The following is a 23,876-nucleotide window of genomic DNA, read 5'->3' on the forward strand; positions in this document are numbered from 1 at the left end:
TCTAGACAATGTCCTGGGGATTTAAGAATTTTTCTTTTCCACTTAAAACTTTCATCACACACTGGGGCGCCTGGGTGGCTTAGCCGGGTAAGGGTAAGCGTCCGACTTCGGCTCAGGTCATGATCTCGCGGTTGACGGGTTCGAGCCCCGCCTCGGGCTCTGTGCTGACAGCTCAGAGCCTGGAGCCTGCCTCGGATTCCGTGTCTCCCTCTCTCTCTTCCCCTCCCCGGCTCGCGCTCTGTCTCTCTTTCTCAAAAATAAATAAACATTAAAAATATTAAAAACAAAATTTTCGTCATACACATCTATGTTATATAACAATGCGAATACTAAAAATAAAATGAGAAGAGTATTCACTGGGATATATACCTAATAAGCATAATCTTCCAGGCAAAAAATGGTTTTCCCCCTTTAAACGGACATGAAATAACACCGCCTCTTGCCTTAAATTGTTTTTATTTCTCCTCAGCATTTAACTTACTCGATTTATGTTTCATAGTTTGCGTTGGTGAAATTTAAGTGTATTTGGCACGATAAAAGGGAGTGAGTTAAGGAGGACTGTCTTATAAACATTCATGCTGAAAAACTCACTTGATTTTCTCTTCCATTTCTTGTTCATATTCTCTCTTCACGATATCCAATTCTTGCTGATGCTCCTTCCGCAACGTTCGAAGATCTTTCTGCAACCTGACGATCTCCTTGCCCAGCTTCTCCTTCTCCTGCTCTGCCCCTGCTAACTGAAATTCCAGGTCATCGTGCTGGGCCTCCATGTCAGCAGGCGACGTGGGTTGCACGACGCACGACTTGGACTTTTCTGCAGCACGTCCTCCCAAAGCTTCTGTGGGTTTAGCTTCTCCCTCCATCTGCTGTTGTAAAGCCTGCAATTTTTCAAGTTTGGAGGTCAAGTCTTCCATTTCCAGTCTATGCCCCTCCCTCTCTCTTGCTAAGCAGGAATCCAGCTCTGTTATCTTTTGCTCCAAGATCTGACAGGTCAGTTCCTTCTCCTGGAGAACCTTCTGGACGTCATCAACCACGTTTTCCCAGTGTTGCTTCGCCCCTATGTTATTTTTCCCCCCGTCTTCCTCCACGTGCTGGGATGCTATCAAGGAACATCTCTTGCTTTTCTCTTCAAGTTCTTCTTGAAGACGACTTATCACAACCTGATCTTCACGCTGCTTGGCGTCGGCGTGTTCTAGCTTGATTAGGAGCTCCCGGTAGCTGCGCTGCATTTCAGAAGGAGAAGAAACCGTCTCTTCTTTTTCCTGCTCTGGCCTCTGCAACAGCTCTTCTCTTTCCATTAGACTTCTTTGTAAAGCGCTGATTTTCTCTTCACGTCCCTCCTGCAGACAGCCTTGGAGATCTGCTTCTTCGTGCTCAGTCCAGGCTGCCGCGGTTTTTGCTGACCTGGGTACAACCGGTGCTTCTGACCGTGGTGAACCTTCCACCGATTTAAGTTTTGCTTCCAAGGCCTGAATTTCTCGCTCTCTCTCCTGAAGCTTTGCATTTAGCTCCCCCAGATGGCCTTCTGCATCTTTTTTATATTGCTGCTCTTTCTCCTCCATTTGAGACAACAACTGCTTCTTGATGGCAGCAATTTTTTGCTCGGCTTTTTTCTTCAGTTCTGCCAGTTTCGCGGCACCCTCCAGCTCAAGCCTGTCTTCCAGGGCCCTCAGCTCCTCTTCTCGGCCCTTGACGCTTGCATTTGCGTGTTCCAATTCTTTCTCCTTGGTTTCAAGTGCAGATGTCATAGAAGACACTTGCCTTTCGAGCCGCAAGACTTTTTCTTCAGCTTCTTGAACCCTGCTGTCCTTTTCTTCTCCTAACTCTTGAATGTGCTGAAGCTCACGAAGCATCTCTTCCCGTTCGGCGTCCTTTTGCCGATTGTGTTTGCTAAGAGCTTCATTCAAGGACTCGGTTTCAGCTGTCTTCCGAGCCAGATGCTCCTCCAACTCCACAACTCTCGCCTTCTGGGTTTCTAACTCGCTCTCTAAATCACGCTCCTCTTGCTGCAGCTTGCTCTTACCTTCCATTTCGCCCTTTAAACATCCAAACCTCCCATTCTGCTGATCAAGGTCCGCCTTCGGTAAGTTTACCTGCTCAGCCGTGTCGCTGGCTTCCTTTGCTTTTGACTCAAGCTGCATCTGCAGTTCTTTGATAGTATTTTGATACTGTATGAATTTTGACTGTGCTCTCTTCTTCCACTCGGACAGCTTGCCGGACAAGTGATCCACCTGTGCGAGAGCAGAGGTCTTCTCCTTACTCAGAGTTTCAGCGTTCAAGGATAAGTTTTGCACCTGGTCCAGCAAGTCACGCTGCTGTTCATCGTATTGCTTCCTCAGTGACGCCACGGCCGCTTCTTTTTCCGTTGCGCTGACGCTGTTCTGAAGCTGAGTGTTCAGATCAATCAGCTGTTTGCTAAGACTGCCGATCTCAGACTTCTTTTCCCTGAGCTCTTCTCTCATCAGGGTGACAGCATTGATGTTTTCAGATAACTCTTTCTTCAACTGCGTGATACAAGACTCCTTTTCAGAGGCAGCCTGCTGCTGACTGCCTCCTTCCTTCTGCAAGGCTTCTTTTTCCATTACAAGACCTTCAATGTCAGCCTTCATGCTCTTAATTTGACTTTCTTTTTCTTCTAATTGATGGGTAGCTTGTTGAAAAGAACTATTTAGTGCATTCTGCTCTTCTGTTAGCTGTCTAAGCTGCGCTTCTAGCTCAGAAGCCTTGCAAGTTTTAATCAGTAGTGCCTCCTTCACTTGTGTTGTGTGGTGCTGACAGTGGGAAATTCTAGAGAGAATGGCATTCATTTTACTGCTACTATTGTCGATCAGCTCATCTGTTTTAGCTTGTAGCAAGGCTTCGGTTTTCCTAGAGTAAATATCCAGCTGAACTGCTACTTCCTGAGACAGTTTCCTGAATTCCAAGTTTTTGTCTTCTAGGCTTTTCTCACTTCTTTCGTGCAAAGACTTCAGACTCTGGAATTCCTCATCCGTGGCCCTCAACTTGTCAGTCAACTCAGAAACCTTCCGCTTCTCTTTCTCTGCCAGTTCCTCCAGCTCAACTATACGCTCTTGAAGAGAAGTATTTTCCTTCAGAGAACGAGTCAAGTCAACCTCCAGCTTTTCAAGTTGTGCCCTTAGCTTAGCTTCGTTTTGTGAGAGAGCATCCATGTGAGCAGACTTCCGGTGCAGCTGTTCCTGTAGTTCCTTTAATTCCGTGTGCTGCCTAGCGCCTTCTTCCTTCAGCCACACCAGTTCCTTGCTCACCTCTTCTTTTTCACACCCGGATCGGAGGACCCTTTGCCTCAGTTCTGCTACCTCTTGTTCTTTTTCCTGTAATTGGACTTCATGTTTTTCCTGAAGTTCTTCCGCTTGCTGATTAAGTTTCTTTTCCCAGACGGATACCACATCGCTGAGTTCTCGTCTATGCACCTCGGTGAGACTTTCTATTTGCTCCTTTTGGTTTGCTTCCAGTCTCGACACTGCATCGCTGATTCCAGCGGAGTTCGCCTGTGCCATTTCCAAAATTTTGGCATTGAACTGTTTCTCTTTCTGACTCAGCTCTAGAACGGTATTTTCAAGCTCTTTTTTAAGTTTGGCTTCCTGATCCAGCAACTTCTTCTTTAATGTTTCTTGCATCTCCTTTGCTTTCTGCTTAATTTTTTCCATCTTCTTTTCTTGATTTTTAAGTTTGGTTTCATATTCCTCACGTAAAATACTAATATCGTCCTCCTTGGCTGATAATTTCTGTTTGAGAGTTTCGATTTCTCGGCTCTGCCCTTCTCTCATTTGTAAAATTACATTTTCCTTTTCTATCAAGATTTGCTCTGTCTGAGCCTGTTCTGTGTTAGTATCTCTAAGCTGGGCCTCATAGAGTTGGGTTAAAGATCGCACTTTTTCCTCCATTTCACTTTTGTGCTTTTCAAGTTGCTGCGTTAAGTCCCGCACCTGGACTTTGTGAGCGTCTAACTCGGAGCAAACATCATTCTTCTGCGCTTCAACGTCGGCTACCTGTTTAGCGAGGAGAGTTCTTTCCGTTTCCAAGGCCAACAACTCCTCCCGCAGCTGAGCCAAGCGCGCCTCGGACGCTGCAGCCTGCTCGTGCGTGGTACTCTGCTGTGACTGAAAAAGAGCCAGCTTAGCCGATGCCTGCTGGAGCTCCTCTTCGGACCTCTTAATATCTGCCTCCAAGTTCTCCACACGAGCCTGATGCTCGTTCAGATGCCTGTCCTTTTCCTTCAGAAGAAGCCCCAGCTGATTAATTTCATCTTTTAATGCCTTCTCAGTTCTCTGGATAGACCTCTCTTGTTCTTTAATGATGCTGCTGACTTGCTGCTCGTGATGACTTTTCTGTTCATCCAGCTTGGCCTCTAGTTCCTGCTTTACTTTATCTGCTTGATCCTTTAGTACAGAAAGCTCCTCTTCTAGCTTGTCACGGGCTTTTACTACTTCCGCCAGTTCAGAAGACAGGGACTCCAGTTCTGTTTGCTTCACATCAAGCTTTTCTAAAGTCTTTTCATTCATCTCTTCTATGTGGGCCTGGAAGAGACTCTCTTTGTCTTTCAACAATGTTTCTTTCTCTTGTTCCTGCTTTTCTCTAAGTTTTTCCATTTCGGCCTGATGCTGTTGCTTTAAGACTTGGAGTTTTTCAGTCCAAAGAGTATCCTGCTGATGCCGCAGGCTTTCCAATTCTGTCTTGTGTTTTTCAACCATGATTGTCATCTCTTTATTGTGCTTATTTTTTTCAGCTTCCAAATGGAGAGCTAAATCTTCTGATTGATTTTTGCTTTCTTGCAAGCTTTTTTCCAAAGAACTTTCCAATTCAAGAATTCTCTGTTAATAAAAACAGATGTATTTTTATTAAAGTACAGACTTATTTATTAGCAATGATACACATGACATAATGTCTACACCTGTTTAAAGATTAAAACGTAGAAAAATAACTCTACATATCATGCCAAACACTAGAAAGCACAAATAATCTGTGCCCAATTCCTAAAGGAATCATGTAACAAAGAAAAGATTTTCTATTTTAATACAACTTAAGGTTCCAAATTCTTTCTACCTCCCTGGGTAATTATTTCAACCACCTATATTTTCAAGAATATTCTGAATGGATAGTCAAAAAGAAATAAATCATAAAGAAGATAACAGTGACTTTTGGTAGGAAATTTTTTTCCGTGTGTTTTCTTAAGGCCTACATCAGTATTCTATTACTTTCATAACTTAATTTTGGAAAATAAATAATGTATCTGGTTTTTCCACCTCAAAAATGATTATTTAGAAGATGTTTTGCAAAAAGAAGGAACTTATACAAATTTTACTGAAGATAATTCTTAGCTCATGAGAATGTCAATCTTGATTCTAAAGGAAAAAGAGCTAAGACAGAGCCATGCAATGTCACAGCTGGAAAGGTCCTAAGGAATTACCACAGCCAAGTCTCCATGTGACAGGTGAAGATATTAAGGTATAATTAATTTACAAAGCTAGCAAGTGGGAAAATCTAGGCCTCCTGAGTATCAATTCCCTTCTACCATGCCACCTTACATCAATGTTGGAAATGGGAAATTAAGGCACAATTTAGAACTATGGGAAAAAAGTGTGACTCTTTCACTGTCTAAACCAAAGCAAAAAATCTAAATAATGTGTCAGTTTATTTAAAACAGGTCATACATTTTTATATACTACCGTGGGAAGAGCCAGAGGGCCTTAAAAATGTGCACTCGGGGACATATCTATAAATTTATTGACTATAGGACTATGTTTAACATGGGAAAACCAGGAAAAACTTAAATGTTTTATAAATAAATATTCCACAATCCAACCATCCAGGCATGGACTATGACTGTTTTTTTTAATTTTTTTAATGTTTATTTATTTTTGAGAGACAGAGAGAGCAAGAGAGAGAGAGAGAGCGAGAGAGCGAGCTGGGGAAGGGGCAGAGAGAGGGAGACACAGAACCCGAAGCAGGCTCCAGGCTCCGAGCTGTCAGCACAGAGCCTGATGCGGGGCTCGAACCCACAAACCTCGCGAGATCAGGACCTGAGCGGAAGTCGGACGCGTAACTGACTGAGCCACCCAGGCGCCCCAATGTTTGTTTATTTTGAGACACAGAGAGGGAGCAAGCAGAGGAGGGGTGGGACAGGTGGAGGGAATCCCAAGCAAGCTCCGTACTGTCAGTGCAGAGCCTCAAACCCACGAACTGCAAGATCGTGACCTGAGCAAAGTCGGACACTTAACCAACTGAGCCACCCAGGCACCCCCAGAACTTAACTGTTTTAAAAGCAGGGCACTGGGGTGCCTATACTGTGATGTAAACAGAGAATGAATTAGGTCCAGGACATAGCAGGAGATGGACACAGCACGGCAGGAAGGTGCCAGAGCAAGTGCTGCCTGCAAAGTGAGGCGACTTCCTAAAGGTCAACGGCAAGTAAGCAACGGAACAGACATGCCACAGAGCCTGAGTGCAGAGAATCAGAGTGAGTGGCTGACAGAAACACAGCCAGACGCAGCCAGTTAAAGGCAGAGTCAGCAGCAGCATGCAGCGAACACTAAAACCACTCCCAGGAAAAGCTCTGATTATCTAAAAATGAGGTGCACGTACATGTGAATCTCACCCAGTAAAACAAAAGCTCTCGACAACTCCATATTGATTGGCGGGATAACAACAGTTTCCCCCCTGCAGATAATTCCACAACTCTGGAACCGGAACATTACCCAGACTTACAGTTCTATAAGTCTCTGCTTCTTGTTGAAGGTCCCGAAGTTTATTTTCACTCTCCGTGAGGATTGCTTTCTTCTGCAGTTCTAACTCTTCCAGGGCCAAAGATTCTTGCTGTTCTTTTTCTTGGGTGATCTTCAGATATTCTGATTGACTTTTTTCCTGTGCCAAAAACAATACCACCTGAGACCCACATAAATCGTCAGCATTCCCAAGGCACTTCCACAGGAACCACGTGTTTCATTTGATCTGCACACCAGCCTTGTGAGGTAGGCAATATCATCACCTCTGTCTTCCCGTGCCCTAGTCTGCACAAACAAAGCACCGTGGCTTTTCCAGTGTGGTCTGGCCCACATTTGCCACAATTACTATCGATAGGAAAAATTTTGTTCCAGTAACCCCACTACGTCTGCTATTTTTCCACTACTTAAAAGGTTTTGCAAAACACGGCTCAATGTGAAGGGTCACGAAAGTGTCACTACCTCTTCTCTGTACTCCAGAGTTTGGTTATTTCAACTCCAGGCCGAGGAACTAGGTTGTGGCCTTATATAATTTGTGAGAAACACCTCATTAGGGAACCCTAGGTAGAAAACCGAATCAAAATCAGAAGATTACATGTGAATAATGGATTAGATCAAGGAAGCACCTGTAAGAGCCTCCCTGAGCTGTTCTACCCACCCCATCAATCCTGAAAAGCTTCTTCTTTGTCCTTATTACCTATCAACATTTATATTAAAAAGTGTTTACTGTTTGGAAAAGAGAAGCTCTAGGCAACACTTTCAACATTTAGTGGCTTTGGATTCCACTGAAGAATACTTTATCCATACCTACTGCACAGGGATCATGTTGCCAGCAGCAATATTTTCAGTTCACTACACTCTGGTGAAACATTGCTTTAAGGAAAGATGCTGTGCCATATTACAAGCAGACTGATAAGAAACTATTAGTTTCTAATCGATTTCAAAACATCACATAAGGGGTGCCCGGGTGGCTCAGTAGTAAGTGTCTGACTCTTGATTTCAGCTCAGGTCATGAGCTCATGGTTTGTGAGTTCAATCCCCACATCAGGCTCTGCAGAGCCAACTTGGGATTCTCTCTCCCTCTCCCTCTGTCCCTCCCCTGCTCATATCCTCTCTCTCCCTCTCTGTCTCCCTCTCTCTCTCTCTCCCTCTCTCAAAATAAATACATAAGCTTTAAAAAAATCTATAAAGTTTTTTTTTAACATTTTAAACATACTATACTGTCTAATGTAAGCTACATTTTAAATGCATCTGTCTATGCCCATAAAAATAAGAGGAGGGGCGTCTGGGTAGCTCGGTCAGTTGAGCATCCGACTCTTGGTTTCGGCTCAGGTCATCATCTCCGGGTGAATGAGTGTGAACCCCCCTGTCCTCCTCTGCATGGACAGCACGGAGCCTGCTTGAGATTCTCTCTCTCCTTCTCTCTCTGCCCCTCCCTGACTTGTTCTCTCTTTCTCTCTCAAAGTAAATAAATAAACTTCACAAAAAAATAATAGTAAGAGAACATTTTAGCAGCCTGTTGAACTTTGGCTAGCAACACAAAGCTAACTTCTTTGAAGAACTAGCTAGAAAGGGGAGTGGAAGGCAGGAAGCGCGCCCGCGTGTGTGTGTGTGTGTGTGTGTGTGTGTGTGCGCGCGCATGTGCTTCACATGTATCTGCATCCTGCTCTCTCTACTCAGACTATATCTGAGTATATCAGTTCTGGAACACAGTTTTGTTTTTTTTAATTTTTTTTTTAACGTTTATTTATTTTTGAGACAGAGAGAGACAGAGCATGAACGGGGGAGGGTGAGAAAGAGGGAGACACAGAATCTGAAACAGGCTCCAGGCTCTGAGCTGTCAGCACACAGCCCGACGCGGGGCTCGAACTCACGGACCGCGAGATCATGACCTGAGCCGAAGTCGGCCGCTTAACCGACTGAGCCACCCAGGCGCCCCTGGAACGCAGTTTTTAACAAGGCCAATGTTCAAGTCTCAGCGTCCCCAAAGGCCAATTACTCCAGCATGAAAACACATAGATCTTTATGACAGCAATTTTTAGAACAATTCCTGGCTTCATTTATGCCCACTTTGTTCTTAATTTTCGTGCCCCTATTTTAAATGTATGCTGTCCTATTATAGTCTAAGCATTCCTGTAAACTACCTTAAATCCTTTCTGGACTAGAGCACCTGGCTGGCTCAGTCAGTAGAGCATGCGACTCTTGATCTTGGGGTCATGAGTTCGAGCCCCACATTGGGGACAAAGTGTACTTAACAACAACAACAACAGCAGCAATAATATAATTAATTAAATAGATAGATTGGTTGATCCTCTCTGGACCAAGAAAGAATACAAGTATGTGCCCATTACGTGTTCTTTTCATGAATGCAGAGCAAACCCCTAACCTCAGCCAACAAAGCTGTGAATCCATGTGCCTGTTTGCCCCAGAGATCGGAGAACTCCCTGACTCAGTTCAAAAACAACTGCTGCTGGAAATTCTCAGAGCCCCAGATCCAGATGAGAGTGAAAAAACACAAATGTGTGACAGCAAGAAGACTAAAATTACAAACATTATTTCTCTTCCTTCTGCACTAAAAGTGTTTTTAAATTATACACGCTGTCTAATGGATACTAATTTCATATAAAGACAATCAAGTACATTTTTGGCATTAATACTGCTTATGGCAACTTATATAAAAGGCTTTTCACAATTTGAAAAAAAAAAACATTGTTATAAACCTTCAAATTATACTATCCCCAAAAACCTTATCTTTGTTTTTCTGGATATTATTTTGGTTAGTTCGGTCAGTGGTTTCTTATTTTATTTTTTTAATAAGAATCATATGTATTGAAAATTACTACTGAAACCATTCTACTTAAAATGAAAACTACTTGGGTCATTTTCATTTTTTCTCCTTTAAAATGCATTTCATGGGGCACTTGGGTAGCTCAGTTGGTTAAGCATCAGACTCCTGATCTCAGCTCAGGTCACGATCTCACAGTTTATGAGACAAGCCCCGCTAACAGTGCAGAGTCTGCTTGGAATTCTCTCTCTCCCTCTCTCTCTGTCCTTCCCGTGCATGCGCGTGCACAGTGCGCTCTCTCTCAAAATAAATAAATAAACTTAAAATAAAATAAAAATAGAATGCATTTCAGACAAAACTTTCTGAGCTTTGAACTCTGGTACACTCAATCTGGTGAGTCTTTAGACATTCTTCCTGAGTTATGCAGTCCCTGGTTCACAGCTTCACTTAGCCGACCGTCCCCTTTACTTCTCCACCATCACAGCCTACCCTACCGCCAGGGTAAGAGGGATGATACACAAACAAACTGGCTAATGAAAGCTTGTTGGTTAATACAATTTTCACACAATGCCAAGTTAACAAGCTGTGACAGCCTTTTTCCTGCCTACATCCTACCCTCTCTATGCACTCAAAGGTCAAGGCCGCCAGTAGTCTGACTTCAAGCTAGAAGTTAGGGGTGAGGAGAGAACTCTATAAAGCTACAAAGTTTACCTATAACAAAAACAAAACGGGTACTTACGAGAGCTATTTTCATTTGCTCCTGAAATTGCCTTTCTTGGGTCTGAAACTTCTTGGTCAGTTCCTGCTCTTTTCTGGCCAACTCCTTTTCGTGAAGCTTCTGCAGTTTAGCAATTTGTTCTGAGTGTTTCTGAAGGTCAGCCAAATAGTTAAAGTGAAACTCCCAAAATATGTATTCTACAACTAAGTAACCCTTTATTACAACTTAATCATCAAGACAACAGTGTAAGAGGAAAAAATCAAAACGTATTTCCCACAGAAATCAAAAGTGACCAAAGTCTCAATAGTTAAAAAGAAAAGCCTACAGAGTGTATCACTCATTTGAGACAAGGAGAGCTGTTGCTGCAGGAGCCATTCTTACAGGAGAGGGCACTCCACTGAGGTCAAGTTGCCCTGGCTGCACCAATCTAGCTTTCCGGTAAATACACTATTTATTAGAAAGTACTGGCCTTGTTCTTTCTGGGAGAGGAAGACTTAATCTTACAAAAAGGTCAAACCTCCCTGAATAAATCTAAAAATGTAATGTAACTGAACAAAACTACCAACAGAATGGGGGTGGAGGGGTCCGGTGGACAAAATAAACATGCAAGAATAGCCAGCACTCTTCTGAAAAATAAGCATAATAAGGGGAGGCTACCAAACAATAGAACATATTATAAAACCAGAGTAATTAGAACAGTGTAATACTGGCATATAGTCAGGAAAAGCAGTGGAATAGCAGAGAATTCAAGAAAGAGACCAATATGTAGCACAACAATTTAGGATGAAATAAAGTAGTACGTCATGTCAAAAGGGAAAACATGGATTATAGTCACCTGGAAACAAATTCAAGTTGGATCCCTACCTCACTCCTTACACCAAATAAATTCCAATTGGATCAAAGATTTAACAATAAAAAATGAAAGCATATACGTGCCACAAAAAAAGTAGAATTTTTAACTGATGTCAGTGAGAATGTATTTTTACAAGCAGAACAAAAATCCAAATAGAAAAATCTCTACATGGCCAACAAAACAACAAAAGACCAATCCCAAAGCAAAAATAAGTGATAAACAAAGTCAATTAAAATGAGAGAGAGAAAAAAAATTATTTGGATAAATGCACTGTATAGTCAAAGAACTAATTCCTACTATACGTAAAAAACTTACACAAATCAGTAAGACCAACTGTCCAAAAGGAAAATGAGTTAAAGAGTTGACCAAGCAACTCAAAGAGAAAAAACTACCAATTCCTTTTAAATATATAAAAACATGTTTATCAGGGGTGCCTGGGTGGCTCAGTCAGTTGAGCACAGAGCCTCCAGGCTCTGTGCTGAAGCGTCTGACTCTTGATTTTGACTCAGGTCACGATCTCACAATTCATGAGTTCGAGCCCTGCGTCAGGCTCCACACTGACAGTGAGAAGCCTGCTTGGGATTCTCTCTCCCTCTCTCTCTGACCCTCCACCACTTGCACACGTGTGCATGCCTGCTCTCTCAAAATAAAAAATGTTTATCATACTGATAAAAAGATAAGCACATTAAAACTACAATGTCATTTTCTTTTAACTCCTCATCTTGGAAAGATTAAAAAAAAAAAAAGTAACACCATCCTTGTGAGGTAATACATCACTTGCAAGAGTATAAAGTGTCCTCTATAGAGCTTGTAGCAACTGCAATAATTGAAAGTACACATAATCTCTGCCTAATATTCCACTTCTAGGAAACTATTCTAAAGAAACATACATGTGAGCAAATACAATAAGGATATTCACCAATTGCAACAGCAGAAAATGAAAAAAAACAGAAAATGAAAAAATCAGAAGGCGGATTAAATTATGAAACATTCATACGGTGAAATCCTGAGCAGTCTTTAAGACAAATGCAGCATAACAAAAACCAAAACCTCAAACGTGGCATCATTACCAATTGTCAACGATATGGAACACATTAAGTGGTGTGTGTGTATACATGTATATATATACATATATATACATGTATACACACACACACACACACACACACACAGAACAGTATATATAGCATACTATCTTTTGTGTTAAAAAATTTAAAAGAGATTATAAAACAGCAAAGAGAAATTATATGCAGAGACTACGTCTGGAAAGTATATCCACAATGATATAAATTCTTTTCTCTATCAAAGTGATTTTTTTCCTATATCCAGAACTCACAAAATGGTCAAGGTCTAAAACATAAATTAATTCTTCTTTACAGTCAAAAATTGTAGGAAAAGCATAAGACTTTAAGTTTCAAAATTGCTGTAGCCTGTTTCAATCTAGAATGATTCTTACTTTCATCACATCAACAACCTCCTGCTTCACCCGACTTAATTCGTTCTGTAGAATGGTGCGTTCCTCCTCCCTCGCTTTTTCAATAGCTTTTATTTGTTCATCCATTTCTGCCTTCATTTTTCTCCGTGCTTCTTCTGTTTTTTGGGCTGTACTCAAGGCTTTTTCAAGTTCCTCAAAAGCTATAAGGAAAACAGCAGAAAACAAGTATCTCAAGAAATACCATCATTGAGCTAAAGTGTTTCATATCCAATTTATGGGAACTATGAGCAGCAGTAGCAAGACAGGTTAAAATACTCATTTTTGTTTTAAGCCAAGAGATATTTCTGAGCCGTTCCACAAAGCCGCAAGAAGTGTCCAGTTCCTGAAATCAGCTTGTCACTGAATTCTGGATTCAGATCTTAAGACTACTTATATGAACTTAAACTCAGGAGTTTGGGAAAAAATTAAATTAGTAATGGTTCCCCACACTTTCTGCCTACAAGTGTCCTTACGGATAGCAAATGCAAAGAAATGAAGACTTACTCCTCCTTCTGTATGATGTAATTTCAACTGCTTTCTTGTTTGCTATGGAGTTCTTACCTATTGTCAATAAGTAGGTAATATTATTATATACTCACAAGGACATTTTTAAGAATGGAAAAATTATTCTTTGACTGATCCTATTTTTACAAACCTCTTAACCATGTAATAAAAGAGCAGAGTTTTTTGGTTTTTGTTTTACCATTTACCAGCTGAATCACATATTTAAACGATGTATAATGACATGAAATGTACCCTTTGTACAAGCTTCAAACTAAGGCCACTGACTAGAAAGAAACCTTTACTGATTCAACTGTATATAGAAAGGCACTGCTAGGGGCACCTGGGTGGCTCAGTGGGGTTAAGCTTCCGACTCTTGATTTCAGCTCAGGTCATGATCTCACGGTTCATGAGGCTGAGCCCTGCGTCAGGCTCTGTGCTGACAGCGTGGAGCCTGCTTGGGATTCTTTCTCTCCCCCTCTCTCTGCTCCTCCCTCACTTATGCGCTCCTCCTCTCGCTCTCAAAATAAATAAATAAACTTAAAAAAAAAAAAACAAAAACGGCTCTACCAGCAGGGTGTCCTTGTGTGAGAGAAGAATTCAGGCCCTGCAAAAACAATCATCTAGGATACAGTAGTATTATCTTTAAGGAGGCCAATAGCTCACCCGGCTTCCAACAAAACCAGATAGGGTGGGTACAACTACTGGGTAACTCGGCACTGAGAATGTGTGCGTGTGCTTGTGTGTAGATGTATCTGTGCACAAGTATGTGTGTGCATGTGTGCATTGTACGTGTTTCTCTTTCTCTCTACTGGCATAGTGATATGCTATCAAAATAGCAGTGGGGGGGCGCCTGGGTGGCTCAGTCAGTTGAGCGTCCGACTTTGGCTCAGGTCACGATCTCGCGGTCCGTGAGTTCGAGCCCCGCGTCAGGCTCTGTGCTGACAGCTCAGAGCCTGGAGCCTGCTTCGGATTCTGTGTCTCCCTCTCTCTCTGCCCCTTCCCTGCTCACACTCTGTCTCTCTGTCTCTTAAAAATAAATAAACATTAAAAAAAAAAAAATAGCAGTGGGAACTGCTATTATCACCCTAGATTATTTTCTTTAGTCCTCACAGAAGACACCAGGCTCCCTTCACCACAGAGATGGACTATAAATAAAACACAAATTTTCCGGATGGGTTTTTAATGCTATCAAGAAACCTATGTCCAGAGGAGAGGCAGTTCATTAATATTTATAGTATTTTTACCCTCAGTGGTATAAGAAATGTGCAACTTTAACCTACGGCATCTCAAAAACAAAAAGCCCATTTACTAACCACAACTCGGCTTCACCTTAACAGACAGTGGTTTGGGCAGAGGAATTTCATACCTGAAGACAAATATCTGTTCTACAGCATTTTCTTAATGGTAAGTTGCATTAGTACAAACAAACAAAAAAAAAAAAAAAAAAAAAAAGGCATAAGAAAGGCTGTACTCTAGTAACAACTGGGAAACACAACTTACTTTGCTCAACATTTAAAAAAATAACTTCTCTAGCAACCATATACCTTGATTTAAAAAAAAAAAAAAAAAAAAAACCTGTTCAGGGGTGCCTGGGTGGCTCAGTCAGTTAAGCGTCCAATTCTTGATCTCGGCTCAAGTCATGATCTCACCATTTGTGAGTTCAAGTCCCGTGTCAGGCTCTGCATTGACAGTGCAGAACCTACTTGGAATTCTCTCTCCTTCTCTCTCTGTCCCTACTCCACTCATGCTCACTCTCTTTCTTTCTCAAAATAAATAAATAAACTTAAAAATTTTTTTAATTAAAAAAATGTTTTAAACCTGTCCAATTTGTTCCTTTTATATGCCCAACGTAAAAAACTGATGCTTTAAATTTCAGAAGGTTATTAATTAGCTGACATCCTTTTTTAAAGATTCCTGCTCATGGGGGTGCCTGGGTGGCTCCGTCGGTTAAGCGGCCGACTTCGGCTCAGGTCATGATCTCACGGTCCGTGAGTTCAAGCCCCACGTCGGGCTCTGAGCTGACAGCTCAGAGCCTGGATCCTGCTTTGGATTCTGTGTCTCCCTCTCTCTCTGCCCCTCCCCTGCTCTTGCTCAGTCTCATTCTCTCTCTCTCAAAAATAAATAAAAACATTTCAAAAAAAATTTTAAAGATTCCTGCTCTAACTTTACCGGTATTTGCCTGCAAACACCAAGATTCTCAGGTATAAATATGTTGGAAAACAAAATATTCAAAGGAGAATGTTGTTTTTGTTTTCTTTAGATGTTCTTTTACTATAGTAAATGTTAGCATCAAGCATCAAGAAATACCTCTTGTTACTAACACAAAATTAGTTTCCTAATTTCTTAAGAACCAGTTTCCTAAAGTCAAGTGATCAATTATGGGAGAGAAATTCTATAATAAAGTGCTTACTGCTCAGTTTGTGCTGATGGTTTAAATCTGGGAAAGAAAAAAAACGGAAAAAGAATTTTTTTAATGCTTGGATGTCACCAGCATCGTTCCATTACCACTATTATTCAGCATGTCAAATAGTATCCTGGCATTTCTAAGCACTTTACAGAAATCTCTGAAATCAGGCTCTGGAAAACCTGAAGGTAGTTTTGATATTCGTCCAACAAATCAAGTTTTAAATGAAAAACTTGTCCTGATTAAGCAAAATAGAACAAAACTGTATATAGGCAATACCAAGTGAATTTTCCTCATTTTCATTCTTAAAATTCCAGAATCCAGCACACTACAAAAATAGATGTCGTGCTCTCACCTTTGGAAACAACAAAAAATGTATGTCACAAAGTTCCTATTCAGAAATAATTTTCCAATAATTCAGTTTTCTAACCACACTCAGTAAAATTTAGAATATTCTCCTCTATTACATTCTAATTTTAGTGTTTCATCCACTGAAATCATTTTCCTAAGTCACTTGATTATGCATCATACAATGATTAAAATAGGATAGATCTCGGGGCGCCTGGGTGGCTCAGTCGGTTAAGCGTCCGACTTCGGCTCAGGTCATGATCTCGCTGTCCGTGAGTTCCAGCCCCGCATCGGGCTCTGTGCTGACAGCTCAGAGCCTGGAGCCTGTTTCAGATTCTGTGTCTCCCTCTCTCTCTGCCCCTCCCCCACCTGCGCTCTGTCTCTGTCTCAAAAATAAACAAACATTAAAAAAAATTTTTTTTAATAAATAAATAAATAATAGGATAGATCCGGTTCCACAGTTCTTTTTATCTCCCACTTTCTGCTACCATGTCAGAGAACCACATAATTTTATACCTAGAAAGAAATCTTCGAAATTTTTTAATTCAACATTCTCATTCAAATGCAAAAACTAAGGCATCCAACTTTCCCTTCAGATGATAAATCAACTTGAATATATAAAGCTTGGTGCCAGAACTTTCAAATTTTATTTAAGGAATAATCCTCACCTTGCATTATTTTTAAAAACTCTTTAAGACTGCTGACATTGATCCAGCTCAGTTGGACAATAATGCATCTTACTACACCAGAATTTCCGAATCAGTCAATTACTGATGGCTTCTAACTCTCAACAAAACATAGTTATGTTATACTTCTGAGAGAGACACAAAAACTCAGCCGTGTTCCATCTCCACTCTGCTCTATGGAAATGTTAGAAAGTATCCAGAAAAAGGTGGGGGGGGGGGGGGGGTTGTCATACTGCAAATCCATCTGGATTCTACCCCGTACCACCAATGAAGCCGCTTCCTCGCAGGAAGTGTGCCTCCAACAAGGAGTCTCATCATCTCGACGTTGAAGGAGGCTATACTGAGAGTTTGCTTACTAACCAGAAATGTCTCACCTTCTGATCTTATTACCGTCGGATGCAGAAAAGTGGTGTCCACAGCTGGTAACACTCTAAAGATGAATTTCCCACTCTTCCCAAAAGGAAACTATGCTAGGATTTTAACGTGAGTACTGAAGAAGTATGTTCTGAATGTCTACATAATTTACCTTCTAGTCGCCAACAAAGGATAAGTGAGCGGGGAGAAAGAAAGCGTGCATCAGCCACCGCTGACAAGTCCTCCGCCAACATGCAAGAGTGCGCAGGAAAACCACGGTCACAGCACACGACAACGGGAAGGCGAAGCACAGGCTGCTGCCACATGTTGCAAGAACACGCGGTGTTCTTCCAAAGCAAAATTCAATGTATCTCAGGCACTTGGTATTCAATTTAAAAAAAAAAAACAAAACTTTGAAAATGTTTCTAGGCAAAAATTTAATAAACCTTAAGAAGGGTCCTCTGTCAAAAGTAAAATGCCAGGGGAGGCCATAACTGTATGACCAGGTTCCTCGCCTTCCACTTCAGACGAGTTTCACTGACATCCACGGGGATTCCAAAAACAGACAAATGCTCGCCGGCAGTTAAATTTAAGTGAGAAAGGCTGGTCACCTCTAGCTGATCAATCATCCAACCATTCACTCATCAAACATTTACTGGCTAGTAGCTAGTAGGCACTGGGTGTCAAAAAGACCCTCTTTGACGAAAAGGCGGCTGAAGGAGTAAAGGGACTGGGGAATAAACCTTGGGCGAAGCGAGGAGGAATGTAACATTTGGCACTTCACCACCTCTGCCTCTCCTCATCCTCAAACTCCTGACCAATCGCAATAACAATTGCCAGAACGCCGAGATCGAGGTAGTGCTCCTGTTCGTGGTTCTATCCCAGAGGACGCTCTACCGAAGGAAGAGAAGGCCCATCTCTACTCCCTCTGCAGGGAATAAGCACAGATGCACAGGTGGGGAAAGGCTGCCAAGCTGCAGATTAACTGTTGACCCTAAGAAGCTGACTGATACCATCAAGAGTGAATAAGTAAGCCAGTGCCTGTGTCTCTCTCCCAACAAAAGAACTGCTGAAATTCAGGTTATTGAACAAAAAACAAAAACAAAAACAAAAACAAAAACAAAAACAGGCAATACTACAAAATGAATGAAATGCAAGCTAACAGAAAGCAATAAAGAGAATTTTATCAGACTTCCAACCCACCATCAAGGCTCTTTTGTGAACAAAAGCAGAAGTATAGACTAGCAGTTTTCAAGGTGTGGTACAAAGATCCAAGGGTCCTGAGACCCTTTCAGAGGTCGTCTGTTTTCCAAATACGTATCTGCATAGCTGTATAATGGCAGATTGTCCTCATATATTTCAACCAAAATAACATATCACAACAGATTGAATACAGAAATAGGCATGAAAATCCGCTTATTATAAGCCGAACAATGAGATAAGAAAAAATGTAAAACAAGACCACTCTTCTCACTAAATTTTGTTTTAAAAAATATTAGTAATTTTTATAAAAGCATTTAGGCCAATATGTAACAGGTTTATAATTGGTATTTTTAAATGCACTAAGAAATGTTTTCATTTCCTAGTCTGAATTTCTAATACAGCGAATATCGTTACACGTAACCCACATAAACAAAAGCTCTTTGGCATCCTCAGTAAGTTTTAACAGTGTAAAGAGGTTCCCGAGATGAAGAAGTTTGAAAACCACTTGTCTAGAGCTTATGTAAAAGAGAAGAATACTACCACCCAGTGGTATGACCCAGATAGTACAACACATATACAAATTGGGGCCTCCAGAAATGTAAGATCACCTTTGCAATGGAAATCTACTCTTTAAGCCACTTTCCAAAATACGTAACAAGGTTCGCTCTATAGACGGACCATGCCCTGACTTTGAAAATTTTTTTTAATTTTACAGATCTATCCAAATGTTCATGCAATCCTTACGTCAACCATGCAATTTATCTATACCTTGACAACACCAGGCTAATCTTGAAAAATGTAACTAAAGACAAGTAAAATTAATTAAATCAAAAGTATGATTGACAGTCAGGGGTACTGTAACAGCACTGTGTGAGAACAGATGGGGAGCTACACTTGTGAGCACAGCATAATGTATAGTTTTGTCCAATCATTAGGTCATACATCTGAAACTGATGTAATATTGTGCGTCAACTACACTCAGATAAAAAAGAAGGAATGAAAATACGATTCTGTAGCAAAGAAATGTGTTCCCGATGCTTTCCAGTAACAGTGACATTGCCAGGGACAGAAGTGCAAGATGACAAGACTATGGAAATATAAGGATGCACAGCTACTGTTGTAGAATATATCAAGTACCATGAATATATGGCTATTAAATAAACCACCTATAATGAATGAAAATCTAATTCCATTTAAAATAATAAATTTTTCTGCCAGGTATACATTTAGTGCCAAAATAGGTACATATTACTTATCGAACATGACAGATTTAAACTCTACTTTGATTCATACTTTTTTGCCTGAGAAACATGGAATTTTCTTGATAAAGCTTTTTCTAAGTACCCATGATAAGAAAAAAAAATCAGCCCTTACCCCAGTCCTGTTCATACAAGGCTTGGGAAAGGCACCATGATTCACTTATTGGCATGTGTGGATGCACAAAAATAAGATGTTTTGTGAGACTTAAGACTCCAAGAAAACTGTGTTACATAAATTATCAGCAACTAACAGAGCACTTAAATACACATGTGATTTTCGCTTATTATACAAATATGAATAAATCTTACATATGATTGAAATACATGAACTCTATTAAGAGGCTCCTTCGTCAAATAAATATATTCCACTGAATATCTGACACCAGGCCTATACCACACAAATGAATAAAAAACTTACTTCCTGCACAAACACAACATGGCAATAAAAAAGCAAAGAATGTTATGAGTTAATCTAAGTGTTTAAATGCAGCCAATCATATAAAACACATGACTTAGGCAAAGACGGGGTAAATGAAAGGGAAACAAGGTTTACAAAAGATATTCTGGAAAGCACTCTGGAAACTTTCCTGATCCAAACAGAATATTTTATTCATTTTACGTAACTATAGGCAGGAACATTTTAAGGGGGAGGGGGAGGGGGAGGGGGGCAGTTAACACTGTGGTGTGGATTTTTTTGTAGTGGCTATATTTAAATCCATAAAGGTAACTTACAAAAAAGACTAGAAGTCTATGGGTAAGAATTTATCCTGAGAAAACATTCAAAGATGGAATAAGCTGTATCACAGAGTTGTTACAGTATTATTCATAACAGCAAAAATATAAAATAACTCAGATGTTGATCAAGAGAGAAATGGTTAAGTAAATGACGTACATGCATTCTGACACAGCCATTAAAATATGTTAGTATTTTAGCAACACGTAAGAGTACTCCTAATATAATGCTAAGTGGAAAAAAGGGAGCATATAAAATTGTATGTATAATATGATTACAATAATATAAAAATAAGGATTGGAGAAAAGACTAAATGGAAGTGTATTGAAACAACAGCGACGTGCTTACATTTTCTCTATTTTCCAATGTTTTTGTAACACACTGTATTAATAACTAGCCAGCTACCTCCCCCCACCCCGCCCACACTTAAAACATACACATGCACACATACAGAACAGCCAAAACCTAGTGTGAACTTAAGCAGCAGTAACATTCTGCACTGGTGTTGCGCTGAATCGATAATATTCTAGCAATTAGCGATAAGACCTAGCATCTAAAATACGGCATTATGCAACTAAAGCTCAATCACCAGACTTCTCTAAGTTTAAAACCTGGTTACTTGAAGATACAGCCATCTGTTCTTAAGTTACAGCTAGAAAGGAACAGTATCAACAATTGTAGCAAAATGCTTCTAACAAATAGATTTGGCTTTGGTTTTCTTTATCCACTAAAATAAATAATTTTAACAAAACAAGAGTGCTATAGTACCATACGTCAAAAACCATGCCCAGCTTCCTCTCCCCTAGGGAGGACAGTAAGTAATACAGGTTGATACAGCATATACTGTAAAGGAGACAGATCACCACATTCACATAGTTTCAGCCTTTTAGGATAGAACTGTTCTTTTTAAAATCAAAGCCATGCCGATTTCCTTGTCCTCTAACATATGGGAGGCATCACAGCTCATTTAGAAAAACTATTAGAACTCGTGCAATAGATTGTTTTCCAAGAAAAGTAGCGGGAAATGCACTTGAGCTGATTCTTAACTCCAAAATAAGTGAGCCAAAAAAATAAACTATTGTCTCCTGATGGCCACATGCCAAGAATTACTAAATAGAGTTAAATTTTTTACGGTTAAAAATGCATTAGGAGAGTTTATATTCTCTTATAATTGTTTTATGTAGACGAATTTACTTCTAAAAATCTTTAACAACTACAAGCTTTAACGATGTTAATTAATGCCGTTAATGCTTCTTTCCCATGGCCAGCTTTTATGTTTAGCCTTTGAATTTTAAATTCAAGAAAGAGAAAGACAAATATTTCACAGAGGAAGAGACTTCTCCAAGTGCCAGATAATGTTCACAGACCATATGGAACCTCTACTTCCTTTACAAACACCTTTTCCTACTCTCAGCACTAAATTGGAATTCTTCTGTCAATTGGCAGAGGCATTTTATATTTGAACTAAACACTGTTTTACATTTCAACAGTTCTGTTCAGACTCAAGATCAGTAGACGAAAGGCACTTGTGCAAAACCAGCTTTCATTATAGATTGAAAAGGCAGTATCTTCGATGCAGAATGAGTCTGTTACAACTTTCTGTCACAGTCCAATAATTGGGACTACAAATATAACTTTTAAAATATCTATAAAAACACTTACAACAAAGTGATCCAAAGACTTTCCAAAGTTAATGTCTCTATTAAATAACTTTAAATCATAATTCCCTCTTTAAGCACTTATTAAGTTTTGATATTTTTACAGTAACAGAAACAGAAAAGTTTCTCAACCTATAAGCTATGAAATATTTACACAAAATACAGTTTTATGAAAATGCCATTTAAAGACAAAATACAACCATGTTCTGAAGAAGCAAGAAAAGGAAGGCTATGCCAACTGCTGAACTGACTGGAATAGGAGCCTGCGAAATGTTAGCCCTACATGGGAATTAACTATACATTTTGTCTACCTTTCTGTCACGCACCTCTTTCAACGTGATACTGGGTCATGGGTTTCTACCTCCTCCCAAGATACACTCCAATTTAAAAAAAAAAAAATTAACCCCCTAAACAGTATTATTTTCTCTTGACTGGTTACATTAGTCAACAAAAGCAGTCCTGAAAATGGTAAGGCTTGCTATGAGAAACTGAGACATACATTTGGTTTTTTATTCACTGAAAGCAAACCTGTTTAACAATGTCTCACAACCCTCAAACTGCCTCCTGTAATTTTTCAGAGATTGTATTCTGACAGTTGCTGTCAATTAATGCTCTCTGAAGGGGTATTTTCTTGGGTTTACTGGGAACAAATTCATTAACTAAATTCCCCAGATACTTACCAATAAAACACTTCAAAGAGATATTTATGAGCACATCTGGTGTCAACCAAATAGCTCTCTCATCCAATTCATTTCCCTCCTTAAATTTTATAACCTGGTTTCTAAAATCATTTTTGAAACTGCATCCTGGGAGTCAAATCCTCAGCAAAGTTGAAGACCTTTCTTAAGATCTTCAACCTACCTCTCTCACACTTCTGCAAATGGTTTTTATATTCCCCCAAAAGCACAACTATCCACAATTCCTGTGACTTCTTGTGTAACTTTTTTCCCTCTCGCTTATTTCTCTCTGCCAGACTCTAGATTTCTACGGTTCAGAGCACAGACTCTGGACTCAAAATGAGTGGATTCAAAACCTACTACACACTCACTCTCTCGCGCGTGAATGTAGGCAAACTACTTAACTTCCGCGATCGTGGGTTTTCCTATTTGTAATAATAGTACCTATTTCAAAGAAACTGAGGGGATTGAATGCGTGTACACACCCGAGAAAATACAGGCCAAGCATTCATAAGAGCCTTGCCTAAGAAAAACTAAATGTTGGCCAACAGTCATAGTCGCAGCCGCGGCTGTGCTAACACACATCAACCCCACTGCTCGTACCGCGGCAAAACCCAACCCTTCGGAGAGATCAGCCTCTCTCTCCCACAGACTTCACCACGGGCTTCAACCTTAGGCTACGGACTCCTGAAAAATGCCCTAGTGTCTTTTTCCAAATTCCTGTAAGTCACTTTCATTTGGAAAGCTCATGGCTGAGAAAATTCAAAGTATCCAAGCAAACCCCTCCTTTTACTCCATTCCTCAAATTCCCCGGTTAGGTTTCCTATTCTGACTTCTCACTTTTCATTCAGTCTCCTCAGCTTCAAACCTTGGAGTCATCTTAGATTTCTGCTGTTTTGCTGCCCCTGAAAGTCGATCACACACCAGATTTGGCAGGTTCTACTCTTCCTCTGTCTTTCAGACCCATCCCAGCCAAGGTGGCCCAAGTTCTCAGTCCTTCGCGCCCAGATTTCTGCCTTTGCTTTTCTAAGTCTGACTTCCCACCTCATTTCTTTTCAGAATAAAACACTAGCTTCCATCACAGTATGCTTTCCCACGACCGGTTTCTTGTTGCCTTGTACACCACAGTCTACGCTGAGCTACTCACCTTTCAAGATTTTAACAGTCCGTTCTTTCACAATCCAACTTCGTCTCCCACCCGAGCAAGAACTGTTTGCCGCCGATTCACACACCCACTCGACTCACCGTGCCTGCCGCTGACCTTGTAGTAACTGAAATGTGTGCTGCCCCCACCTCTCCGCCTAGGCCCCTCCTATCCATTCCCGGAGGCCCAACTCAACACTCACGCCCTCACGAACCCGAAGTGCTCGTTCACTCTGCTCGCTCCTCTCTTTCTTCACGTGACTCAGCATCGCACCTTGCGGAATACTATGCTGGTCTCTACACTTTCACGGCCTCCGTTTGTTGTGACACAACTAAC

At 40.6% G+C, this 23,876-nt stretch overlaps 1 protein-coding gene across 9 annotated transcripts in view; it reads right to left on the reverse strand.

Annotated features, from left to right (window-relative positions):
* GOLGA4 (golgin A4) overlaps nt 1-23,876 on the reverse strand; it is a 125,266-nt gene that overhangs the window by 43,620 nt on the left and 57,770 nt on the right. For all 9 annotated transcript variants that reach the window (XM_078432522.2, XM_078432521.2, XM_078432517.2 and 6 more), the window contains 4 exons: nt 12,553-12,731; nt 10,265-10,393; nt 6,727-6,882; nt 592-4,832 (listed from right to left, as the gene is read on the reverse strand). In XM_078432522.2, coding sequence (XP_078288648.2) covers nt 592-4,832; nt 6,727-6,882; nt 10,265-10,393; nt 12,553-12,731 — 4,705 coding nt within the window. The remainder of the gene's footprint in view (nt 1-591; nt 4,833-6,726; nt 6,883-10,264; nt 10,394-12,552; nt 12,732-23,876) is intronic.

This window comes from Panthera onca, chromosome C2 (genome assembly GCF_046562875.1).
Source record: "Panthera onca isolate mPanOnc1 chromosome C2, mPanOnc1 haplotype 2, whole genome shotgun sequence".
NCBI classification, from domain to species: Eukaryota; Metazoa; Chordata; class Mammalia; order Carnivora; family Felidae; genus Panthera; species Panthera onca.